Here is a 21,861-nt window from a genome sequence, read left to right on the forward strand (position 1 = left end):
GCTGAAAAATTCATTACCTTATAGTCATTTAATCCAACTGCTGTTTGATGAACTTTTCTGAATTATAAGTAGACAAATAGATCTGTTACCTCTTGTTGAAACCATTCCAGCCTATTAAGACCTGCCAAGACTTCTCTTCCACTAATATTGAAATTTGAAAAGACAGGGTTACCTGCATGCCTCAATGAGGCACTTTAAATCCATTAAGTTTGCTTAATAACCTGTGATCTCCATGCTGCTGTGTAAGCAATATGCATGTTGACCTAGTAAAAGAACCTTATTTTATCCTATTGGCTTAAATCCTTCCTTTGGTGAGGGGACGAACCAACACTGACAAGCACTGCTACTGATTAAGAGTCATTGGGCTATTAGCATGAACCCCTGGAAAGTAAGAATGAAGAGTTCCAGTACTCTGAACTGACTCAAAAATTTTCATATAAATATTGTATTCCTCTCAAGAAGAAAATTGAATTATAGAACATGTGTTCAAAAATTCAAGACATCTGACTTATATTCACAAAAGAAAAAAATATCCACAATTTCACAATAGATTGAAGCTAAACTATCAAGACTATCCTGGCTAAGGATTCTGGAGGCTTTATTGTCAGAGAGCTCCTTGCAGATCTATTCACTTTTAAACTTTGGCTTAACCTCTGCTGAATTTATATGTCTTTGTCTTCAGTGTTGAGGACATCTGGTGTTGAAGAAAAGCCGTACGATATAGTGGAGAAAGCAGAAAACTAAGAATTAGGAAAATTTTAATTCTAGCTGTGACCTTTTATTCTTGTATGACCTTGGGAAGGTCACTTCTTTCTAGATGTTAGGTAAAAGATCCATATTCCAGTATACTTCCTCCAATATCTTTTTCAGTTTATAGAGCTTTTGTTGGCAGGATGCTTTTAGTAATTGAATATATTAGTATGATTACTGAAATCAAAATTGATCAGATCATCTTTTTAAAGTTAATGATTATATCTTAATGTCAAATGTTAACTTGATTCATTAGTGTCAATACTGTTTCTTACTGTGCTGATGGAATTGATAGGAAATGAAGAGGTACTTGGGTTTTGATCTTTTCCTGAATTTTAAATATTTAAGCTAACTAATCATCTTAATGTCACTTGATGTCCCAGAGAAACTGAAGCAAATAATTTCAGTCATTTTAAATTGACTCTGATGTCTATATATGTTCACCAAAAATTATATCATTTCACTTTAAAAAAAAAAATCTTCCATGGGCAGCTAGGTGGAGCAGTGGATAAAGTACCAGCCCTGAAGTCGGGGGTACCTGAATTCGAATCCAGCCTCAGACACTTGGTAATTGCCTAGCTGTGTGGCCTTGGGCAAGTCACTTGGCCTCATTGCCTTGCAAAAACCTAAAAAAATAAAAATTAAAAAATTAAAAGAAATCTTCCTCTCAATTTTCTGTAGCTTCATAAGTAACCATCTTCAGATTTTTGGATTTTACTTTGGTTGTATCAGTACTTGAAGTTCTAAATATTTGTTAGTGGTCACAAATGTTATATTTTCCATTTTGGCTTTTCCCACATATTTCTATTTGATGGAAATGTTCTATAATTTGGGCTTTTAAAAAATAAATTTAAAATTCTGTATTTTCCATTAAAAAAAGAAATAAATGAAGATGTTCTAGAATTTGAATGTAAAATAATTTCTTCTTTGAGAGATTTTTATTGCCAACCCTGACAGTAAAATTTTGGTTAATAGTAAAGTTCCTAGCATTCAGGATTTGGGAAGCCTCTTCTTTCTCCTATCTCAGGTAGTTGGTAGACAGACTTTGATAGAATGCAAGCTTCTAACTTAAAGAACTAGAGGTAAGAAGATTCTTGTATAAGTTAGGAACCATAACCCATTTCTCTATCTTCCACAATCAATTTGAGATCTGTCAGTAGGGGAGCAGTATCATAGAGATCTCTTGAGCAGTTTCTCAGTGGCCTATGGGAAGGGGGACTACTCTTCTCTCATTTTTCAAAGTTATGGGATGATCAAAGTCCTAAATCACCTAAATTCTTTGCCTTGTGGCCAGGAACTATAAGATTTTTTTCAAACTGCTTTGAGAAGGATTTTTCTAACTTTAGAGACAATTATAATATCATCAATTTATAACAGATACTAATAAATGGGTACAAAGTAATGAAAGAGGTTTCCACATTATTGGTTTCCCTCTAAGGAAACAGGTGAATGAGAAAAATGAGAAACAAATTAAAATTCAATGAACCAGTGAGAAGACTGATCATTACTGATTTCAGAGAGATTTTATTTATTCAAAGTGCCCAACCACTGAAAACTGAAGGAACTAAGCAATTCAACTTTTAAGAGATTCAGAATGAGTGTTGTAAACACTTCTTGCACATAAGGACAAAACATTAAGGAAGAAGTAGGCATTCCAAATGCTTACCATGAAAGTCACACTAGCAAAAATCAACAATCTTACTAAACATATAGGTCAAAAGTGGCAACCCTGTCAAAGGAAGTTACCAACATCCCCAGTCAAGGATGCTAGAGGTATGAAAAGAGTAGCATATAAAAAATACAACTACATATCAACTAGAAAAAGGTTGGGAAGCTGACATAGGGATGTGATCATAATACAACACTACTATCAACCTAATACTACTTGGGGCCCTCATGTCTTAGGTTGTCAAACTACTTAGGTAAATTAATTTGCAATGATAGTATGGTCAAGGTGGACAGGTAAGCCATGCTCACAGGCAATGACAATATATCTGAAGTTGGAGGTGGCCCTATACTTGCAGCGAGATCTTGCAGACCCTCCTCGATGTTCACAGATGGTGATCTGAAAGGGCGACTTGCTTATCCTAAACCTCCCCTCTTCATAGGGATTCCCAGCTTTATCTCCACAGATAGCCTTGATGCTGGGATAATCACCATGGATGAATGTATTCCGTTCCTTGCAGGGCTGGGTCAAACCCCTCTGTCTCATGATTTTTGCACAGTACTTGTCATCCCGACCCTTTGGTTTGGCGTCAAAATGCTGAGTCAAGAAGTGTCTCTCCCTGTCATTTTCTTGTACCAAAGAAGGTGAAACCAGCCAGAGCCCCAGGATGAAGAACAGCAAAAGAGGGCCCATGCCCTTCAGAAATATCACCATCTCTCTCAATCAGATGTTCCTGCCAAGGGCTAGAGGATGAAGGATATGGCAACCATTATAGGACATACTTCTAAATGTAAACCAGATAAATAAGGAAATTTTTGTTCCTTTTTCCTTTGTTTTTTTGCCAAGAGAACAGAACTCTATAACCTCAAAGTTCCCTCTATGCATCTGGTATCATGAACTTTGATCCTTCCTCAATCCTAACCCCAACCAATAACAATAGTATGACATGGTCACCGAAATACTGATGCTTAGGCATCAGGGGTATCTGGCCATTTGCTTTTCTATCTTTTTCTCTCTACCAGTAACATCTACACTCCTATCCAGAGGTACAAAGATACAACCCCCACATCCTCCACAGACAAGTTAAATCATTCATTTTGGGGACTATAGTATTGTCCAGATTAGAGAGTGAGTGAGTCAATCCTGACCTAAATCATCTTTTTCTAGCTATCTGCAGATTATGCTTCTTCCCATTCAACCATCCACTAATATATTAGGCCAGCTTGTCATCTATCTTATTATAGTCCACATACTACCCTATCAATTTTCAATCTCTTTCTCAGGAAAAAAATAATCAAATTAGTATTATCATTATTACTGGAAAGGACATGAGAAATCTACATTCACAATTCTTCTCTCTGTCTAGAACAAACCTTCCTTTCCTGGATACTATTTCCCCAACAAATGTTGAATTTCTGAGTACAATATAAACATTTTGAGGGCAAGACCTGTGTTTCTTTTATACTTATATCCTCACCTAGCAATGACCTGACACACATAGAATGCTTTTTGATTGGTTGATTGATTGATTAGGTCTTCATTTAAGAATTAGATCAGGGGTGGCTAAGTGTCGTAGTGGATAAAGCACCAGCCTTGGAGTCAGGAGTACTTGGGTTCAAATCTGGTCTCAGATACTTAATAATTACCTAGCTGTGTGGCCTTGGGCAAGCCACTTAACCCCGTTTACCTTGCAAAAACAAAAAAAAAAAAAAAAAAAAAAGAATTAGGTTACCTGGATAGAGATAACAATATTGCTACTATTTAGGTCTGTGACCTTAGTCAAGTTATTTAAAAGCCTTCTGGGACTCAGGTACCTTATACTTATATTCAAAAAACAGAAGTTAGACTCATTAATCTCTAAGGTCTAAAATTATCTCTAAAATTATGACCTGTTCATAGTTCTATTGAGTTTAAGCAGTTGATATAAAATTATACTATGAGCCACTAGATGGCAGTGGTTGATAAGGATTGTCAAACACTATACAAACAACTACCAAAAAAGACTACAACATTAAAATTGTCATCCTAAAGTGGTTTAAAAAAAAAAAGGAACCCAAGATGATGGCTTAAGTTTTTATCTTTTTGTCACAAAATACTTTGAAGGAGATATCTCATTTGACCATGACAATAACTCTTTTATGTCAATAGTACCACTTTTATTATACTTATTTTAAGAGTGAGAAACCCAGCCTTAATAATGTGTGATGTCCAAGATCAATAGTATGGGCAAAAAAAAAATAGAATCCAAATCAAGGATTTCTGGTGCCTAGTATAGTTTTCCCTATGCTACTTACCTGTCTCATATTTCAGATACCACTCACACTCAGATTCAGTTTGAAGTAATCCACTATTTCAAAACAAAATGCCAGCTGATAAAAAAAATCAGAGTTCAATGAAATTTATTTTATTGGCAGAAGTTAAGAATCAGGGTATATTCTAATTTAAATCTATTCTTCAGATAAATGCTAATATTTACTATTAAAATGAGACCCTGGGGGAAGCTAAGTAGCATAGTGGATAAAGCACCAGCCCTGGAGTCAGGAGGACCTGAGTTCAAATCCAGTCTTGTGCAGATAATAATTGCCTAGGTGTGTGACCTTCAGCAAGTCCCTTAACTCTATTGACTTAAAATTGTTAAAAATATATATAAAGTGAGACCCTTTAACATATGCAACATTGACCCATAATTCCTATTGGCATTATTTTGTTTATGTGCCACTTTATAAATTAAAGCACTTCCCAAAGGTTTTTGTCCTTCCATATTGTCATCACTCACTACATTTGGTATACATTAACCTGGGAATGTTTCCTCTTTGAATTATTTGAGAAAATATTATCAGGGCTTTATTCACTATAATCCCTTCAATAGAGAAAGATTTGCTTTTTAAAGTACAAAGTAATTAGATACAATGGAAGAGAAAAACCAATATGATAAAGAGTCATTAGATGAGAATCAAGATGGTCATACAGCTATCTCAAGACTTTTTTTTTTATTCAAGTCAGTCTTTCTTAATATAGAAAAGAAAAGTGCTGGAGAAAAACCTGGTAGAATCATCTTAAACTGAGCTCTCTCAATATTGGTGAAAGGTAAATGTTGTATATAAGTCACAAGAGCATTATAGTTATAGGAGTCAAGAGGCATCAACTCCATCTAGAATTCTCTGCCATTCCTGCAGAAGACTCTAAAATCAAGTAACCTTACTAGAGATGACTAGATGAAGATGAAGTGGCAGGTGCTAGTCATATGGATATTGTAGGAAAATTGAATCATTTGGAATTCATCTTTGTCATTGAAAACATTTTTTGTAGTAAAGGTCAGGTGACTAAAACATTCAGATTCTGGTGCACTCTATGTTCATCCATGACAGAGCTGGCCAAAGGGTTAAAAGAAGTTGATGATCAGTCAAGTTCCTCTGTCACTGCTATTTACCTTCACTTTACCCAATTGATTAGTACAATTCAGCCCCAAAAGTTCAATTCACACATATCACCCTGAAATTAAAATGTAGGGCAATCTAAATAAAGGCACTTTATCTACTGAGAATGGCACTTGCCATTCAGAAACTGAAGCCTCCTGACTCCTTTACCTATAATGCTAAATGGAGCAATTGGCAAAGAGACATCAAAGGAAAAAGGGAGTCACAAGGACAAACTACTTCATCATCCTAAGCATTGTCAAATTGAAATATTCCAAGATTTTCTAATTTACTACACCTGATTCTAGCCTAAGAAACATTTTCCCAATTTGAAGCCTCTAAACATCTAGAAGCAATTGTGGGAGTTCCCATTGAAAGAGTAGGCTCAGAAATTTCTTTCTGTCATTCTTGATGGCAGGACCTGCCAGCTCACTGATTGGGACCATTAAGCCTTGGTTGCAGAAGTGAGTTTGACCACCTAGCTTATTTATATTTAGAGCTTTGACCTGGAATCAAAGACTTTAAATAGGAGAAGAACCATCCTATAATAGCTACATTAATATCTCCGAATCACAAAATAGATAAATTCAATGATAGATTTATAGATAGGTAGATGAAAAGTAGGTAGCCTTATAGATTAAATTAGATTAGATTATTCCATATAAAATAAGTCTTACAACAAATTTCCCTTACTGGAGAAGGGTTCCAAGTTGTTTCTTCCCTGGAAGAGAGCTCTCAGCACTTGCTTCTCCTTGATTCTGATTATATAGTTTTCAGATGAACAAGGGGTGGAGATAATTGGTTTGATAAGTCCCCATCTCTATTAGAAACAGGAAAATCAAGGGCATTTGATTTGTATAAACAAGAGAGAGAAGGCATTCACCTCTCCCCTTGGGGGTGGTTGAGTGAAATATTAACCTGTCCAAAGACATTTAGGGAATTGCCCTGAAAGTCAGAAATCTGTTGGATATGATCCACAGAGACTATGTCTAGAGTCTACTTTATCTGCAGAAGTCTTCTTATTGTGTTGTTTTTATAGGTAGAGAGTTTTTCTAAGAGGACTTGGGGAGTATGAAGTAGGCAAATCTTCATGCTATTTTCCAGGTTGGCTACTTGACCTAGGAAACACATTTACTTTTCCATGGTCACAGACCTTTAGGGTGCTTGCGTTCCCAAGAATGAAGTCAAAGGTTTGTCAGTTTTAGATACACATGACTTTGTTTCTAGTTGCTTTGAGCTTATCAAACAGCTATTGGCAAATAGGCAAAAGGTTTTTCAGATCATGATAAAGTGACATACTTAAGAGTAAAACTCAAGTTTTCTGATTCCTGATGCAATGTCTTTATTATTCTTTACAATACTTTTCTTGGTATTTACAAGCTCTATGATCTTGAGTAGATCAATTAACTCTCCTGAGCCTATTTTCTCATCTGTAAAATAGGGACAATTCTAGTCCTACCTGCCTCATAAGGTTGTGAGGAAAACACCACATAAACCAAAAAAGACTGCAAAAAAAAATATTAACTTCCCTGTGAGTCCCTTCCTCCTTTTATGGACCTTAATGACCCTCACTCCTAACTTCCTTCCATTGTTTAAAAAGAAAACTAGATGGGGGGGGGGGGGAGTATTATAAACAGAAGAGGGATCTAAAAGATGGATAGTACAAAAACTTCCACTTATAGCAACTGTGTTACAAAAATGGCTACCACAATCATTTTGTAGCAAAGAAAGCATCTCATCATATTAAACAATATAAAAGAAAGGGCTTCAAAAAATGTGTGATACAAAGGGAAGATTTGTTATTATTACTAAGAAGTTCTCTGGCTCTGAGCACATGAGTGTTACTGACATAATAGAGGCTCTGAGAAATCCATAAGTGTTGTGTGTTGGGGGTCATTAACTCACAAAAAAAACAAAACAGGAAAGCAATGCTCAAGAAGATTTCTACTGTCTATCAGATACACATCACTGTCACAGGAATTATTTATGAGTAGGGACCTAGCACTTTACTTTCTTTTTCACCACCTTACTTATCTCTCTTCTCTAATCTCTAAAATCCACAATACAAATGTTCTTTCTTCCATTTATTATAAATTGCAAAGAGACTGTCTATTATTCAAAAAAGATCACAAAAGATGATTTTTGAAATGATTAATTTTGAAGAAGTATTGGAATTCTACCCTTGCCATCTCCCTTGCTGGTGCAAGCAAACTAGCTGGAAGTTTCCCATTATGATCAAAACCAGAGAAAAGCTGTTGACAAATGTGACCCCAAGGTTCTGTATTTAGAATCACCAAGAGGAGAGTCCTCAACCAATAAAGCCCAAAGGTTGCTAGTTGGAAACCCATATCATTGGCCTTGGGAGTTATCAAGAGCAGCAATGATCAGCCTGAGTACAACAGTATTCATACTAGAATATTCTAACCTTCAGTCCTGAGATGCTGTAAAGTGTCCTAAAGATCCAGCATTCTAAATCTCAAATATTCAAAGACGGGAGCCAACTTCAGGAAGCACGGATCAGTGTGCAAACCCAGGAGATAAGCCAAAGTACAGCAAGTACTAAAGTCTAATTGAAACAAATTCAAAAATTAAGACTATCATGATTTGTCACTAGGATACAGACCACCATAAAGAATTATAATAGATCCAGAAATGCCAAAAACTACAACCAAGGAGAGAACAACTCCATAACAACTGCAAGCAGATTAAAAGAGAGAGGGGAAATGGATTTTCCCTAAGAAATACATGAATTCCTAGAATTAATGAAGCAAGAAATAAAAATTGATATAAAAATTCTGGCAGGGGGACAGAACCAAGATGGCAGAATAACGACAGGGACTCCCTCGAGCTTTTCCCCAAACCACCCCCAAATTCCTTTAAAAAATTATTTTAACCAAAATTCTAAAGTAGTAGAACTCATAAAAAGACTGAGTGAAACAATTTCCCAGCTCAAGACAACTAGAAGATACCTGAGAAGAGTCTATTATACTGGGGTTAGGAAGTGCCTGCAGCATAACCTGGGCCCAGCCAGAGCAAACCATCTCCAACCATCTAAGAACAGACCTCAGGGCACTTGGGTCCCTGGGGGTCCTTGGGTCCATGGCAGTCAGGATGGTTTCCAGACCTTTCAGGCCAGGGATTGCCAAGGACAACTTGCAAAGTCAGCAGGAAAACTGCCACACAAGAGGAAGAGCAAAACCCAATCCAGTGCAGACCTCAGTTCAGACTTAGCCCTGGGGACCAGGAGCAAGCCTGGGAAACCACCTGACAGGAAACTATCCAGCAGGGAGTCACCCAACTGCTGCTTCAAGAATGCTCAACCCATGGAGAGTAAAGGGGTTAGATTGTAGAGCTCTCTTTACTTTACCCGAAACAGAACTTTATTACTTCACCCATACACAGATCCAGATCACAATCTGGAACCTCAGCCTCAGGAAAAGGAGCATGAACACTACAGAGTTTACTGCTTGCAGCAGAGCAGGGACCCTCCTCATAGTTCTAGGGCAGAAAGGAGTTCTTGTGGTCATCCACAGAGCACAGCAGAGTGCAGGAGAGCAGTCATAGCCTCTCATAATACCTTGGAGGAATTGAGAACTTACAGGTCCCAGGGTGGGGGTGGGGAGCATCCCTGAAGACAGTTGCAAAAACCCTCCAAAGCTTGGGAGTCCCATTCTCTACTCTGGAAGCAGAATCTCACCTTAACAAAGAGTTAAAATCAAGTCATAGGCTGAGGAAATGAGCAAACAACAGAAAAATCCAACCATAGACAATTATTTTGGTCCTATGGAGCATTAAACTATGAGAAGATAATAAAGTCAAGTTCATGTATACAGGCCATGTAAGAGCTCAGATGGAAGGAAAATTTGGATTAGAAATAAGAGTGCTCGGAGAGGCTAGGTGACACAGTGGATAAAGCACCAGCCCTGGAGTCAGGAGTACCTGGATTCAAATCTGGTCTCAGACACTTAATAATTACCTAGCTGTGTGGCCTTGGGCAAGCCATTTAACCCTATTTGCCTTGTAAAAATAAAGACATTTTAAAAATTAAAAAAAGAAAGAAAGAAATAATAGTGCTGCAAGAAAATCATGAAAACTGAGTTAACAGCATGGTGAAGAAGATACCAAAAAATACTAATGAAAAAATTATCTTAAAAATCAAATGGATCAAATGGAAAAGGCAGTCCAAAAGGCCAATGAGGAGCAAAATACCTTAAAAAGTAGAATTAGTCAAATGGAAAAGGAAGCTCTATGAAGAAAATAATTCCTTCAAATATAGAATGGAGCTAAGGCAAGTTGATGACCTAGTGAGAAATCAAGAAATAATAAAACAAAAGTAAAAGAATGAAAAACGAAAAGAAAATGTGAAATTTCTCATTGGAAAAACAAGTAACCTGAAAAACAGATCCAGGAGAGATAATTTATTTTTTTAATTAAAAATTTTATTTTGAGTTTTACAATTTTCCCCCCAATCTTACTTCCCTCCCCCCACCACCCCCACAGAAAACAATTTGTCAGTCTTTACATTGTTTCCATGTTGCACATTGATCCAAATTGAGTGTGATAAGAGAGAAAAAATCATATCCTTAAGGAAGAAACATAAAGTATAAGAGATAACAAGATCAGACAATGAGATATCAGGTTTTTTCCCCCTAAATTAAAGGGAATAGTCCTTGGTCTTTGTTCAAACTCCATGGTTCTTTATCTGGATATAGATGGTATTCTCTATTGCAAACAGCCCAAAATTGTCCCTGATTGTTGCACTGACGGAATGAGCAAGTCCATCAAAGTTGATCATCACCCCCATGTTGCTGTTAGGGTGTACAGTGTTTTTCTGGTTCTGCTCATCTCGCTCAGCATCAGTTCATGCAAATCCCTCCAGCCTTCCCTCAATTCCTGTCCCTCCTGGTTTCTAATAGAACAATAGTGTTCCATGACATACATATACCACAGTTTGCTAAGTCATTTTCCAATTGAAGGACATTTTACTTAATTTCCAATTCTTTGTCACCACAAACAGGACTGCTATGAATATTTTTGTACAAGTGATGTTTTTACCCTTTTTCATCATCTCTTCAGGGTATAGACCCAGTAGTGGTATTGCTGGATCAAAGGGTATGCACATTTTTGTTGCCCTTTGGGTGTAGGTCCAAATTTCTCAGGAGACATCATTTAAAAATTATTGGACTATCTGATTCAACCCCCCAAAAAGAGCCTATATCTCATTTTTTCAAAAAATTCTCCAGGAAAACTGCCCCGATATCCTAGAAGCAGAGACCAAAATAGAAATGGAAAGAATCCAATGATCGCCTCCTGAAAAAAATCCCAAAATGAAAACTGCCAGGAATAGTATAGCCAAATTTCAGAACACCCAAGTCAAGGAGAAAATATTACAAGTAGCCAGAAAAGAACAATTCAAATACCATGGAAATACCATCAGGATAACACAAGATTTAGCAGCTTCTACCTTAAGGGATTTTAGGGGTTGGAATATGATATTCCAGAAGGCAAAAGAGCTTGAATTAAACCAAGAATTAACTACCCAGCAAAACTGAACAGACACTTCCAGAGGAAAAGATGAGCATTCAAAGAAAAAAGAGGATTTTCAAATTTTCCAGATAAAACAACCAGCACTCAACAGAAAGATTGATCTTCAAGTCCAGGACTCAGGTGAAGCATAGAGAGTATGGGAAGGGTAAATCACAAAGGATTTAATGATGTTGAACTGTTTTTATTCCTGCATGGAAAGATAATATTGATAACTCATATGAATCTTCTCATTTATTGGGGCAGTTAGAAGGGGGATGTATAGACTAGGTGCAGGAGGGAGTTGAATTTGAACTTGTCCTTTGTTATTGAAGAAAACCAAAATGGCATCACTGTGTTTGAGAGGAATTAGGGCTGAGCAGACCAATATGAGTTCAGAATGCTCAACCACAGATTGGGCACAAATGGGCACAAATAGTCCATGTGAATACCTGAGGTACTTACTCTAAACTTTCATATGTCATTTTTTGTTGAGTCCCTTTCTGTACTCCCTTAACCTTTCCTGAGGTGAGGATTGAAAGAGCAGGAGACAAGGAAGACAAGTTCTCCCTTTGTGCACCAAGGTCTCCAAGGTTTCTGTTTATCTACCAAAACACCAGTGCTTAAATACCTTCCCAGTCTCTAATCCACTCCCACTCCCATGGCACTTAGTAAGATAAGACTCTGGTGGTCAAGGACACCAGGTGAAGATAATTTACAGTGCACCCACACACAACAGTCCCTAACATTTCCTTTGAGCTGCTTCAGTTCTATCTTCCTCATAAATGAGGGCACAACATGCTGGGCAGTCCTACGCCATTGTGTCCCATTCTGTACAATCAGTTCTAAAGTTCTTCAGTGAGCCCTTCAGGGTGTCTCAGTATCACTTCTTCTGATCCCTTTGTGAGCTCCTGCCCTGTGTAAGTTCTCCATAAAATAGTGTTTTGAGCAAACTTATGTCTGGCATTCTAATGTGTCCAGTCTTTCATAGTTATACTCTCTGTAGTAATGTTGGAATGTTAGTCAGTTTAGCTTGAGAAAGGACTTAATGTCTGGTATCTTCTCCTGCCAGGTGACCTTTAGAATCTTCCTAAGACAATTCAAATGGAAGTAATTCAGTTTCCTGACATGGAGCTAGTAGACTGTCCATATAGCAATGAGGTTAGCATAATGGCTCTCTAGACCTTCTGTTTGGTAGTTAGTATGATACCTCTTCTCACCCATACTTTCTTTTGGAGCCTCCTAAATACTGAGCTAGTTCTGGCAATGCATGTGTCAAGCTCGTTGTCAATGTGTGCCTCCTTGGAAAGGACACTACCAAGGTAAGTGAACTTGTCCACAGTACTTAAAACTCCATTTGTTGTAATCAATGGTTACACAAATGTATGGTGTAGTGCTGAATGATGGAGCACCTGTGTTTTCTTAGTGTTAATTGTTAGAACAAAATTAGCACAAGCAGCAGAGAATCGATTCATTCTTTAGGGCATCTCAACTTCAGAGGATATACCAAGTGCACAATCATCTGCAAACAGAAGATCATGCACCAACACTCCCTCCACTTTGGTCTTGACTTGTAGCCTTTTCAAATTGAAGAATGTGTCATCAGTGAAGTAGCTTACCTTGAGGCCATGTTCATCCTCAGTGAAGGCATTTGATAACATGGCTGAAAACATCATGCTAAAAAGTACAAGTACAAGTACAAAAAGTACAAAAAACAAAGACACATCCTTGTTTCACTCTATTGGTGATAGGGAAATCTTGAGAGTATCATCCACTATCCAGAACCTGGACAAACATGCTGTCATGAAAGTGATGTATAGTAATGCTGAACTTCTCCGGGCAACCAAATTTTGACATGATTTTTCAGCAACCCTCACAAGTGATATTATCAAAGTCTTGATCAGATCTCAACTGTTGTATACAGACTTCTGTTCTGTTTCTGGTGTATTTTTCTGGAGTTGTCAGGCAGCAAAACCATATCAACTTTCTGAAGCTATACTGGCTCTCAGAGAGGTGACCATCTTCCAGGTGAAGGATCAGTCTATTAAAAAGGACTCTGGTAAGAATCTTTACATAGCTGTGTGGCCTTGGGCAAGCCACTTAACCCCATTGCCTTGCAAAAAAACTTAAAAAAAAAACCCAATCTTACCAGCAATGAATAAAGAGATCTACCCCTGTGATTGTCACAGGACAATCTATTCCCTTTACCTTTACAGAAATGAACAATGGAATTCTTGGGAGATATCCTCTTCAGGTCATATAACCTGGAAAATTTCAGTCTATTTTCAATGAGCAATGGACCCCCCACTCACCTTGTCAATCTCAGCACCATGTGCTTGAAAGGAGCCTAATGACATTCAAAACCTCTTCTTGATTCTAATCTCAGACAAAGTAAAAGCAAAAAATCAATCTCATTAAAAGGCATCAGGAAGGAAACTACATCTTCTTAAAAGGCACCATTGGAAATGAAGCTATAACATTACTAAAGATGTATGAACCTAGTGGGATAGCTTCCAGATTCCTGGAGGAAAAGTTGACTGAATTACAAGGAGAAATAGACAGCAAAACTTTAATAATGGGAGACTTCAACCTCCCTCTCTCATAACTAGATAAATCTAACACCAAAATAAACATGAAGGAAGTTTAAAAAGCTTAGATATGATAGACCTCTGGAGAAAACTTAATGGGGACAGAAAAGAATATGCTTTTTTCTTGGCAGTATGTGGCATTTTCACCAAAGTTGACCTTGTACTAGGGCACAAAAACCTTAAAATCAAATGCAGAAAGGCAGAAATAATAAATATACACTCCTCAGACCATTATGCAATAAAAATTACATGTAATAAAGGCTCAGGGAAAGCTAAACCAAGAACTAATTGGAAATTAAATAACTATATCTTAAATAATGGGTGGATCAAACAGCAAATGATAGAAATAATCAATAATTATATCCAAGAAAATGATAATGAAAAGATATCACACCAAAATGCAGCCAAGGAAGTTTTAAGGGGAAACTTTATATCTCTAACTACCTATATGAATAAAATAGAGAAAGAAGAAATCAATGAATTGGGTATGCAACTAAAAAACATAGAAAAAGAACAAATTAAACATTCTCAATTAAATACCAAACTAGAAATTCTGAAAATCAAGGGAGAGATTAAGAAAAAGAGAAAGCAAAAAAACCATTGCACTCATAAATAAAACTAAGAGTTAGTTTTATGAAAAAGCCAATAAACTGGACAAACTTCTGGTTAATCTGATTTAAAAAAAAGAGAGAAGATAACCAAATAACCAGTATCAAAAATGAAAAGGATGACCTATCCACCAATGAGAAGAAAATTAAAGAGATAATTAGGAGCTACTTTGCCAAATTGTATGCCAATAAATTGAACAACTTGAGTGAAATGGATGAATATTTACTAAAATACAAATGGATCAGATTAACAGAAGAGGAAATAAATTACTTAAATAACCCCATTTCAGAAAAAGAAATTGAAGAAACCAATAATAAACTCCCTAAGAAAAAGTTTCCAGGTCCAGATGGATTTACAAGGGAATTCTACAGACATTTAAGAAAAAATTAACTCTTATTCTACATAAACTATTTTTCAAAATAGGGGAGGAAGGAGTTCTACCAAACTCCTTTCATGACAGCAACTGATACCTAAATCAGGAAGAACCAAAACAAAGAAAATTATAGACCAATCTCCCTAATGAATATTGATGCAAAAATCTTAAATAAAATTTTAGCAATGAAACTACAGCAAGTTATTACCAGGATAATATACCATGATCAGATTGGATTTATACCAGGCAGGCAGGGTTGGTTCATCATTAGGAAAACACTCAACATAATTAAACACATCAACAGTAAAATCAACAGAAACCATATGATTATCTCAACAGATGCTGAAAAAGCCTTTAATAAAATACAACATCCATTCCTATTAAAAACACTAGGAAGTTTAGGAATAAATGGAGTTTTCCTTAAAATAACAAATAGTATCTATCTAAAAACCATCACCAAACATTATCTGTAACAGGAATAAACTCAGACCATTCTCAATAAAATCAGGGGTGAAATAAGGATGCCCACTATCACCATTACTATTCAATATTGTATTAGAAATGCTAGCAGAAGCAATAAGAGAAGAAAAAGAAATTGAAGAAATTAGAATAGGCAATGAGGAAGCATAACTTTCACTCTTTTGCATATGATATGATGGTATACCTAGAGAACCTCAGATAATGATCTAAAAAACTCCTTGAAACAATGAACAAATTCAGCAAAGTAGGAGTATATAAAATAAACCCACATAAATCATCAGCATTTCTATATATGAATAACAAAGCCCAAGAATAAGAGATAGAGAAACTCCATTTAAAATAACTAGATAACATTAACTACTTGGGAATCTACCTCCCAAGACAAACTCAGAAATTTTATGAACACAATTATAAAACTCTCCTCACCCAAATACAGTAAGTTCTAAATAATTAGAAAAATGTCAAATGCTTATGGTTAGGTCAGGCTAATATAATAAAAATGACAATTCTACCCAAATTAAATTACTTATTCAGTGCCATACCAATCAAACTACCAAATAAATACTTTACCAAGTTAGAAAAAAAAATAGTAACAAAATTCATCTGAAGTAACCAAAGGGCAAGAATAGAATAGCAAGGGAACTGATGAAAAAAATGTAAAGGAAGGTGGCCTAGCTCTACCAGATCTAAAACCATACTATAAAGCAACAGTCATCAAAACTGCCTGGTACTGGTTAAGAAATAGAGTAATGGATCAGTGGGTTAGGATAGGTTCAAAAGAAAGTGCAGTAAATGACTACAGCAATCTACTATTTGACAAACCCCAAAACATCAGCTGCTTAGATAAGAACTCACTATTTGACAAAAATTGTTGGGAAAATTGGAAAATGATATGGCAAAAACTAGGCATAGATCAATGTCTCACACTCTATACCAAAATAAGATCAAAATGGGTACAAGATTTAGACATAAAGAGCAATAATATAGGTAAGTTAATAAACCAAAAAATATTCTATCTGATCTATGGAAAGGGGATAAATTTATAACCAAACAAGAATTAGAATACATTATAAACTACAAAATGAATGATTTTTGACTACATTAAATTAGAAAGATTTGCACTAATAAAATCAATGCTTCCAAAATCAGAAGAAAAGCAGAAAACTGGGAAACAATCTTCACAACCAGGAGTTCTGATAAAAGTCTCATTTTTAAAATATAAAGAGAATTACATCAAATCTATAAGGTCACAAATCATTCCCCAATTAATAAATGGTCAAAGGATATAAACAGACAGTTTTCAAAGGAAGAAATTAAAGCTATATATAGGCATATGAAAAAATGTTCCAAACCACTATTGATTAGAGAAATGCAAATTAAAACAACAATGAGGTATCATCCGACACCACTTAGATTAGCCCAGATGACCAAAAGGGAAGATGATCAACTGTAGAGGCCACTCAAGCAAGTTTGGAATCAAGAGGCCAATTTTGGCTAAAATAACCTGAGCTCTGATGACCCTTGAACTGAAAGCTTCCATGGAACTCTGATTTGATAACACAACTGTGTCTTTCTTGGCCTCACTATTCGATAAGCCCTGTTTCCTAACTTCTTGACCTGAGTCACATCCTGCTGGGTTAATTCCTGCCCATAACAAAGTTACATCACTGTTTTTATTCTGTATGCTAATTTTGTGGTTTTCTTCTATAAGAACTATTTGATGTTATCAATAAACTGACTCTGTCAGATGTTCTGATGACACCCCCCATCTGTGTGTTAATGTATTTTCTTTTCTCTCCTGAACTGAATCCATCCCTTACTGGACAGGGGATTGCTACAATCAATGTTGGAGAAGTTGTGGGCGGATTGGGACACTGATGCATTGTTAGTAGAGTTGTGAACAGATCCAACCTTTCTGGAGAGCAATATGGAACTATGCCCAAAGAGCAAGTTCCTACTCTTTGACCCAGCAATTCCAGTTCTAGGTCTATATCCAGAAGAAATTATTTTAAAAATGGGAAAAAAATATTCATAGCAGCTCTTTTTGTAGTGGCAAAGAATTGGAAATTGAGAGGATGGCCATCAATTGGGGAATGGCTAAACAAGTTATGGTATATGAATACTATGGAATATTATTGTTCTATAAGAAACCATGAATGGTCAGACTCTAGAGAAACATGGAATGACTTGTGGAATCTAATGCTGAGTGAAGGCAGTAGAGTCAAGAGAACAATGTACACATCAACAACATTATGAGATGAACAACCTTGATAGACACAACTTCTCTTGATAATCCAGAGAGCTAGGACAACTGAATTAGACTTGTAGTGATCTATATTATCCCCAAAGAGAAGAAGAAAAATAAAACAAAACACAAAGGAAAAAAACACCCCTACTGAATTTGATGAACACTATAAAAATTATCTCAGGTATCTCTTTCCCTTTAATCCTAATTCCTCATGCCAAAAAGTACTAATTTGTAAATATGTTTTATAAAATATGTATGTAAAATGCTAACCTGACTGCTCCCTACTGAAGGGAGTGAGGTGGGAAGGAAGGGTGAAGGGAAATTTTGTAACTTGGAAATATACATGTACAGATAGATGAGAATTTTAAAAAAATAAATTAAAAAAAACCCCAAAGTCATCATGATCCAACATAGAAAGACAGTCTAGACAACTGGTGATGGTTCTAGATGCAGTGGATGATCTTGGTGTCATTGATGTCTAACCAAACCCTAAGTGCTCCACAGCACCTGTTTCAGTTGACGTCATGGCTGTTGAATGAATTGTTCCCATCCACCCATTCTACCAGCAGAAGACTTCACATGTTTAGGGCAGACCCCACCCCCCACCCCCAGGCGAATTTGAGACTCCTTCATTTACCCTCAACTTGGCTTAGCAGTTTACCAGGGGTGTAGCTGCTGTGCATACTACTTCTTGGAGCCACAGGTGAGAGTTAAGTGGCTCAGGTGGATTCAAAGGTGGAAATTAGCCCTGAGAATAAATAGTTCAGCAGACCTAACACAAAGGTTCTAGTCTTCCTTGGGTGATGAAGGAATGTCCTGGGAGAAAGAGAAAGGAGAGGTAGAATGAGGCAAGAAAAAAACTTTTGAAGCAGAGTGGAAGAGGAGGAAAGTGAGGAGGGGTGAGTGAGTCTTACTCTCATTGGAAATGATTCAGAGAAAATAAATAAATACACACTCAATTGGGTATACAAATCTATCTTACCCTAGAGGAAAATAGTAAAGGAAAGGGATAAGAGAAAGGGGACAGAGGAAGGGAGTAGGTGATAGAAGAGAGGGAAGATCATAGGGGAGGGCAATCAGATGCAAGACACTTTTGGGGGGAATAGTATGAAGGGAAATACAGCTAACAATAGGAACTGTGGAAAAAAATATTGAAGCAATTTCTCTGATGGACTTATAACAAAGAGTGCTATCCATTTCAAAAAACAGCTGATAGGGTCAGAATACAAACTGAAACATAATTTTTTTCTCATTTTTTTCTTGAGGTTTCTCTTTCTTTGGGGGGAGGGGTTACAACATGACTATTGTAGCAGTTTTTTTTCATGGCTACACATTTTTACCTACACCAAGCAATTTGCTTTCTCAATGAGGGGAGTGGGGTCAGAGGAAGGGAATGAATTTGGAACTCAAGGTTTTGGAAGTAAATGTTGAACTGGGGGGAGGATTAAAAATAAACAAATAATAAATAAATAAAAATTCTAAAAAACCCAACTCCAGCAGAAAGAATTAAAAGAATAACTCAGGTGGGGCGGCTAGGTGGTGTAGTGGGTAAAGCACCGTCCCTGGAGTCAGGAGTACCTGGATTCAAATCCGGTCTCACACACTTACTAATTACCTAGTTGTGTGACCTTGGGCAATCCACTTAACCCCATTGCCTTGCAAAAAAACCTAAAAAAAAAGAATAACTCAGAAGTATATTAGTCAATTAGGAAAAATAAAGGACCTAGGGGTAGATTGATTAGATTCTGAGAGTAGTGGGGGTGGGGGAGAGATAGGATAAAATATAAGGAGATGGAACTTGCTATTTTTGAGAAAGCTTGAAATAGTATGAGAATTACCAAAATGGGGCAAGAAACAATTTGTGAGCATATACTTACAAAAGGAACTGATAATAAATAAATATATATATATATATATTATAATATCAGTGAAATGCAATATCTCTGGAGCATAATAAAAGCAAATGTGGTATGTCTGTACTTAAAAAAAGAACTGAACTCTAAAAAAGATAGCATGAAATGATCTCCCAGAATGGCCAAATAATAAATAATTACCACTTTTATCTTAGCAGTGAGTAGAACAAGCCAAGTAGATCTTGGATTGTGGAAGTACTCAACCAACACATCCCTAATGTGAATGTCAAAATGCAGAGGTCAGCACACACACACACACACACACACACACACACACCCCTACACATCTGGAGAGAAGAACCAAGTAGCATAACTAAGAAAATCCAGGACCTCCAACCTGATGAAGTGCAGCGGTTCCACAGTTAGTCAATTCCTGTATATTCTGCTTCTTTGTCCCTCCCCTGTCTTTCTGCTAACCAGCCTAAGGGATTTCATCTTGCACAGGGATAATTAGAATTTGCACATACCATTGCAAATGGAAAATTTTCATTTGGGGAATTTCTTGGAAAAAGGAACAAAGATGTACTCTGCATGTTTCCTGTGATAACAGTGTTCAGGAATCTTGTTGACTAAAGAAGAATGAGAACAAAGTCTTGCTTACATAGTTTTCCAAATAGACACAGGGATTAAATATTCACTTTTCTGCAAACTATGCTTTTCTGCAAAATCACCCAGAAGAGAGATAGTTTATATATGTAATTATTTATACAGATAAATCTTTTCATATGTACTTATTAAATTAAATATGCAATAATGAATTTCAATCCTCACCAATAAACTCTTCAAAGTATGCCTGTATTTATAGGCAAAGTTATAAATTATTCTCCTATATAAAAATGGTAATGCTTAACCGACCTAGTTATAAACAACATTCCCCTTCACATATTCCAATCCCAGTTACTACTTATGGTCAGAGCTCTCCTCTTTTCTCCTGCAGTGATTTGGGACTAGGCTCCCTCTGTATCTCGATCTACTTTGCTTTTAAGGCTCACCCAACAACAATAATAAAGAGAAACTCATTGTGACGTTGAACAACAGTAGTAGTACTTTATTTATACGGAAAGGGAAAAGATGATCTCCTAATAAGGGTTCCTTTTAGGACTGAAATGAAAACGGGAGAGGAAGGATTAGCAAAAAAAGTTTACAGATTTATTTAATCATTAGATTCATTTCTGATAAGAAATCAATTTAACAAGAGTTTACTGGGTTCCTACTATGAACTGGCTACCGAACTAGACTCCAGAGTGGGGAAAAGATAATTTTAAAAAGGACAAGTAGATGAAGACAAGCTATGCTTGAATTGTGGTCTTTAGGGCTCCGCACTTTGGTCCACAAAAGAATCAGTGAGAAAGACATAAAACCGAAGAGTGAGAGGACGATAATAGGAGGTGTTAGGAGATGAAGGGGAAAAGTTAGACGTGTACTTATATATAACTGCTATGGATGTGTATTCGTGTGTGATGTGTATGTGTACATCTTGGTGTGTCTGTGACTGTGTGTATTGGGGAGGGGCCTAAATTTGAGAGGCAATTATAGATCACAGGAGTCTTCTGTTAAATTTGCTCGGAACTAGGGAGATCTTTGTTCTTTCAGCCTGGAGATACGCCCTCTTTACCAGTCTAACTCTCAGAAATTTGTATTTACATCTTTGTTGGCTCCAAGATGGGAGTGACTCTGGCACGGCTTTGAGGGATTGCCTTGGGTCTGGACGCCAGGAATCACTAAATGGAAAACTCTGTGGAGTCCAGGAACCGGGATACCTTCAGAGGGCAGCAGAGGACTGGGGAAAGGAATATATTTAGAGTTGGGTAGAAGTTGTAATTCCAAGGGGCGAGACAGAGCTGACTTGAAAGTAGGAAGCGGGGCGGGGGAAAAGGAGGGCCGGCCTGAGGTTGTGAAGAACCTCAAAATAGAATCTTAGTAATGAGGTTCCCAATGCTTTCCTTTTGCTCACACTAATAATATGTTTCCTTTTAGCATGGAAGACTGGGATATAAGAAAAGTTTTGATAGACTTCGTTATATGTTTGAGAAAAGAAAAACCCAAAGTAAGGGAGAAAAAATAAAACAGGGCTCGTCCGGGATTTGAACCCGGGACCTCTCGCACCCAAAGCGAGAATCATACCCCTAGACCAACGAGCCAGTTACAAGAGCCTCTAAGTAAATGTCTTTTGTGTCATATACACATGCGTTTTGTTTTCTACTTTAAACTAAATAATTTGATTTTTTTCTTTTCTTTTCTTATATCTCATCTATTTTATCCTGCCACAATATAGTTTACTCCTTCCCTGTTCAC

At 36.7% G+C, this 21,861-nt stretch overlaps 2 protein-coding genes and 1 non-coding gene across 9 annotated transcripts in view; all 3 read right to left on the reverse strand.

Annotated features, from left to right (window-relative positions):
* Nucleotides 1-19,925, reverse strand: part of RNASE4 (ribonuclease A family member 4) — a 29,543-nt gene extending 9,618 nt beyond the window's left edge. The window contains exon 1 of one of the 4 annotated variants that reach the window (XM_074234964.1): nt 19,897-19,925. The gene's annotated coding sequence lies outside the window, so the exon portion shown is untranslated. Of the gene's footprint in view, nt 1-1,288; nt 1,308-6,509; nt 6,616-19,896 lie in introns of those variants that run through there. The other 3 variants (XM_074234962.1, XM_074234963.1, XM_074234965.1) reach the window with 3 other exon arrangements.
* On the reverse strand, nt 2,255-6,609 carry ANG (angiogenin). 4 transcript variants are annotated; one of them, XM_074234961.1, is made up of 3 exons: nt 6,526-6,607; nt 4,711-4,785; nt 2,255-3,159 (listed from the first exon to the last, which is right to left on the reverse strand). In XM_074234961.1, exon 3 carries the CDS (start codon nt 3,128-3,130, stop codon nt 2,678-2,680), a length of 453 nt encoding a protein of 150 aa, XP_074091062.1. In that variant the 5' UTR covers nt 3,131-3,159; nt 4,711-4,785; nt 6,526-6,607; the 3' UTR covers nt 2,255-2,677. The 4 variants fall into 4 exon arrangements, with proteins under 4 accessions (XP_074091062.1, XP_074091061.1, XP_074091060.1 ...); XM_074234960.1 differs by having other exon boundaries at nt 6,510-6,584; XM_074234959.1 differs by lacking the exon at nt 4,711-4,785 and having other exon boundaries at nt 6,526-6,609.
* A 1,710-nt stretch (nt 19,926-21,635) lies between the features above and the next one.
* On the reverse strand, nt 21,636-21,707 carry TRNAP-UGG (transfer RNA proline (anticodon UGG)). The gene has a single exon. It is a non-coding gene; the product is annotated as a tRNA-Pro (tRNA).
* Between the last annotated feature and the right edge of the window lie 154 nt (nt 21,708-21,861).

Source organism: Macrotis lagotis, chromosome 4 (genome assembly GCF_037893015.1).
Source record: "Macrotis lagotis isolate mMagLag1 chromosome 4, bilby.v1.9.chrom.fasta, whole genome shotgun sequence".
NCBI lineage: Eukaryota > Metazoa > Chordata > Mammalia > Peramelemorphia > Peramelidae > Macrotis > Macrotis lagotis.

Bases quoted from the DNA above. Each gene is read 5' to 3' on its own strand.
- ANG (XM_074234959.1), bottom strand. From the start codon at position 3,130: ATGGTGATATTTCTGAAGGGCATGGGCCCTCTTTTGCTGTTCTTCATC.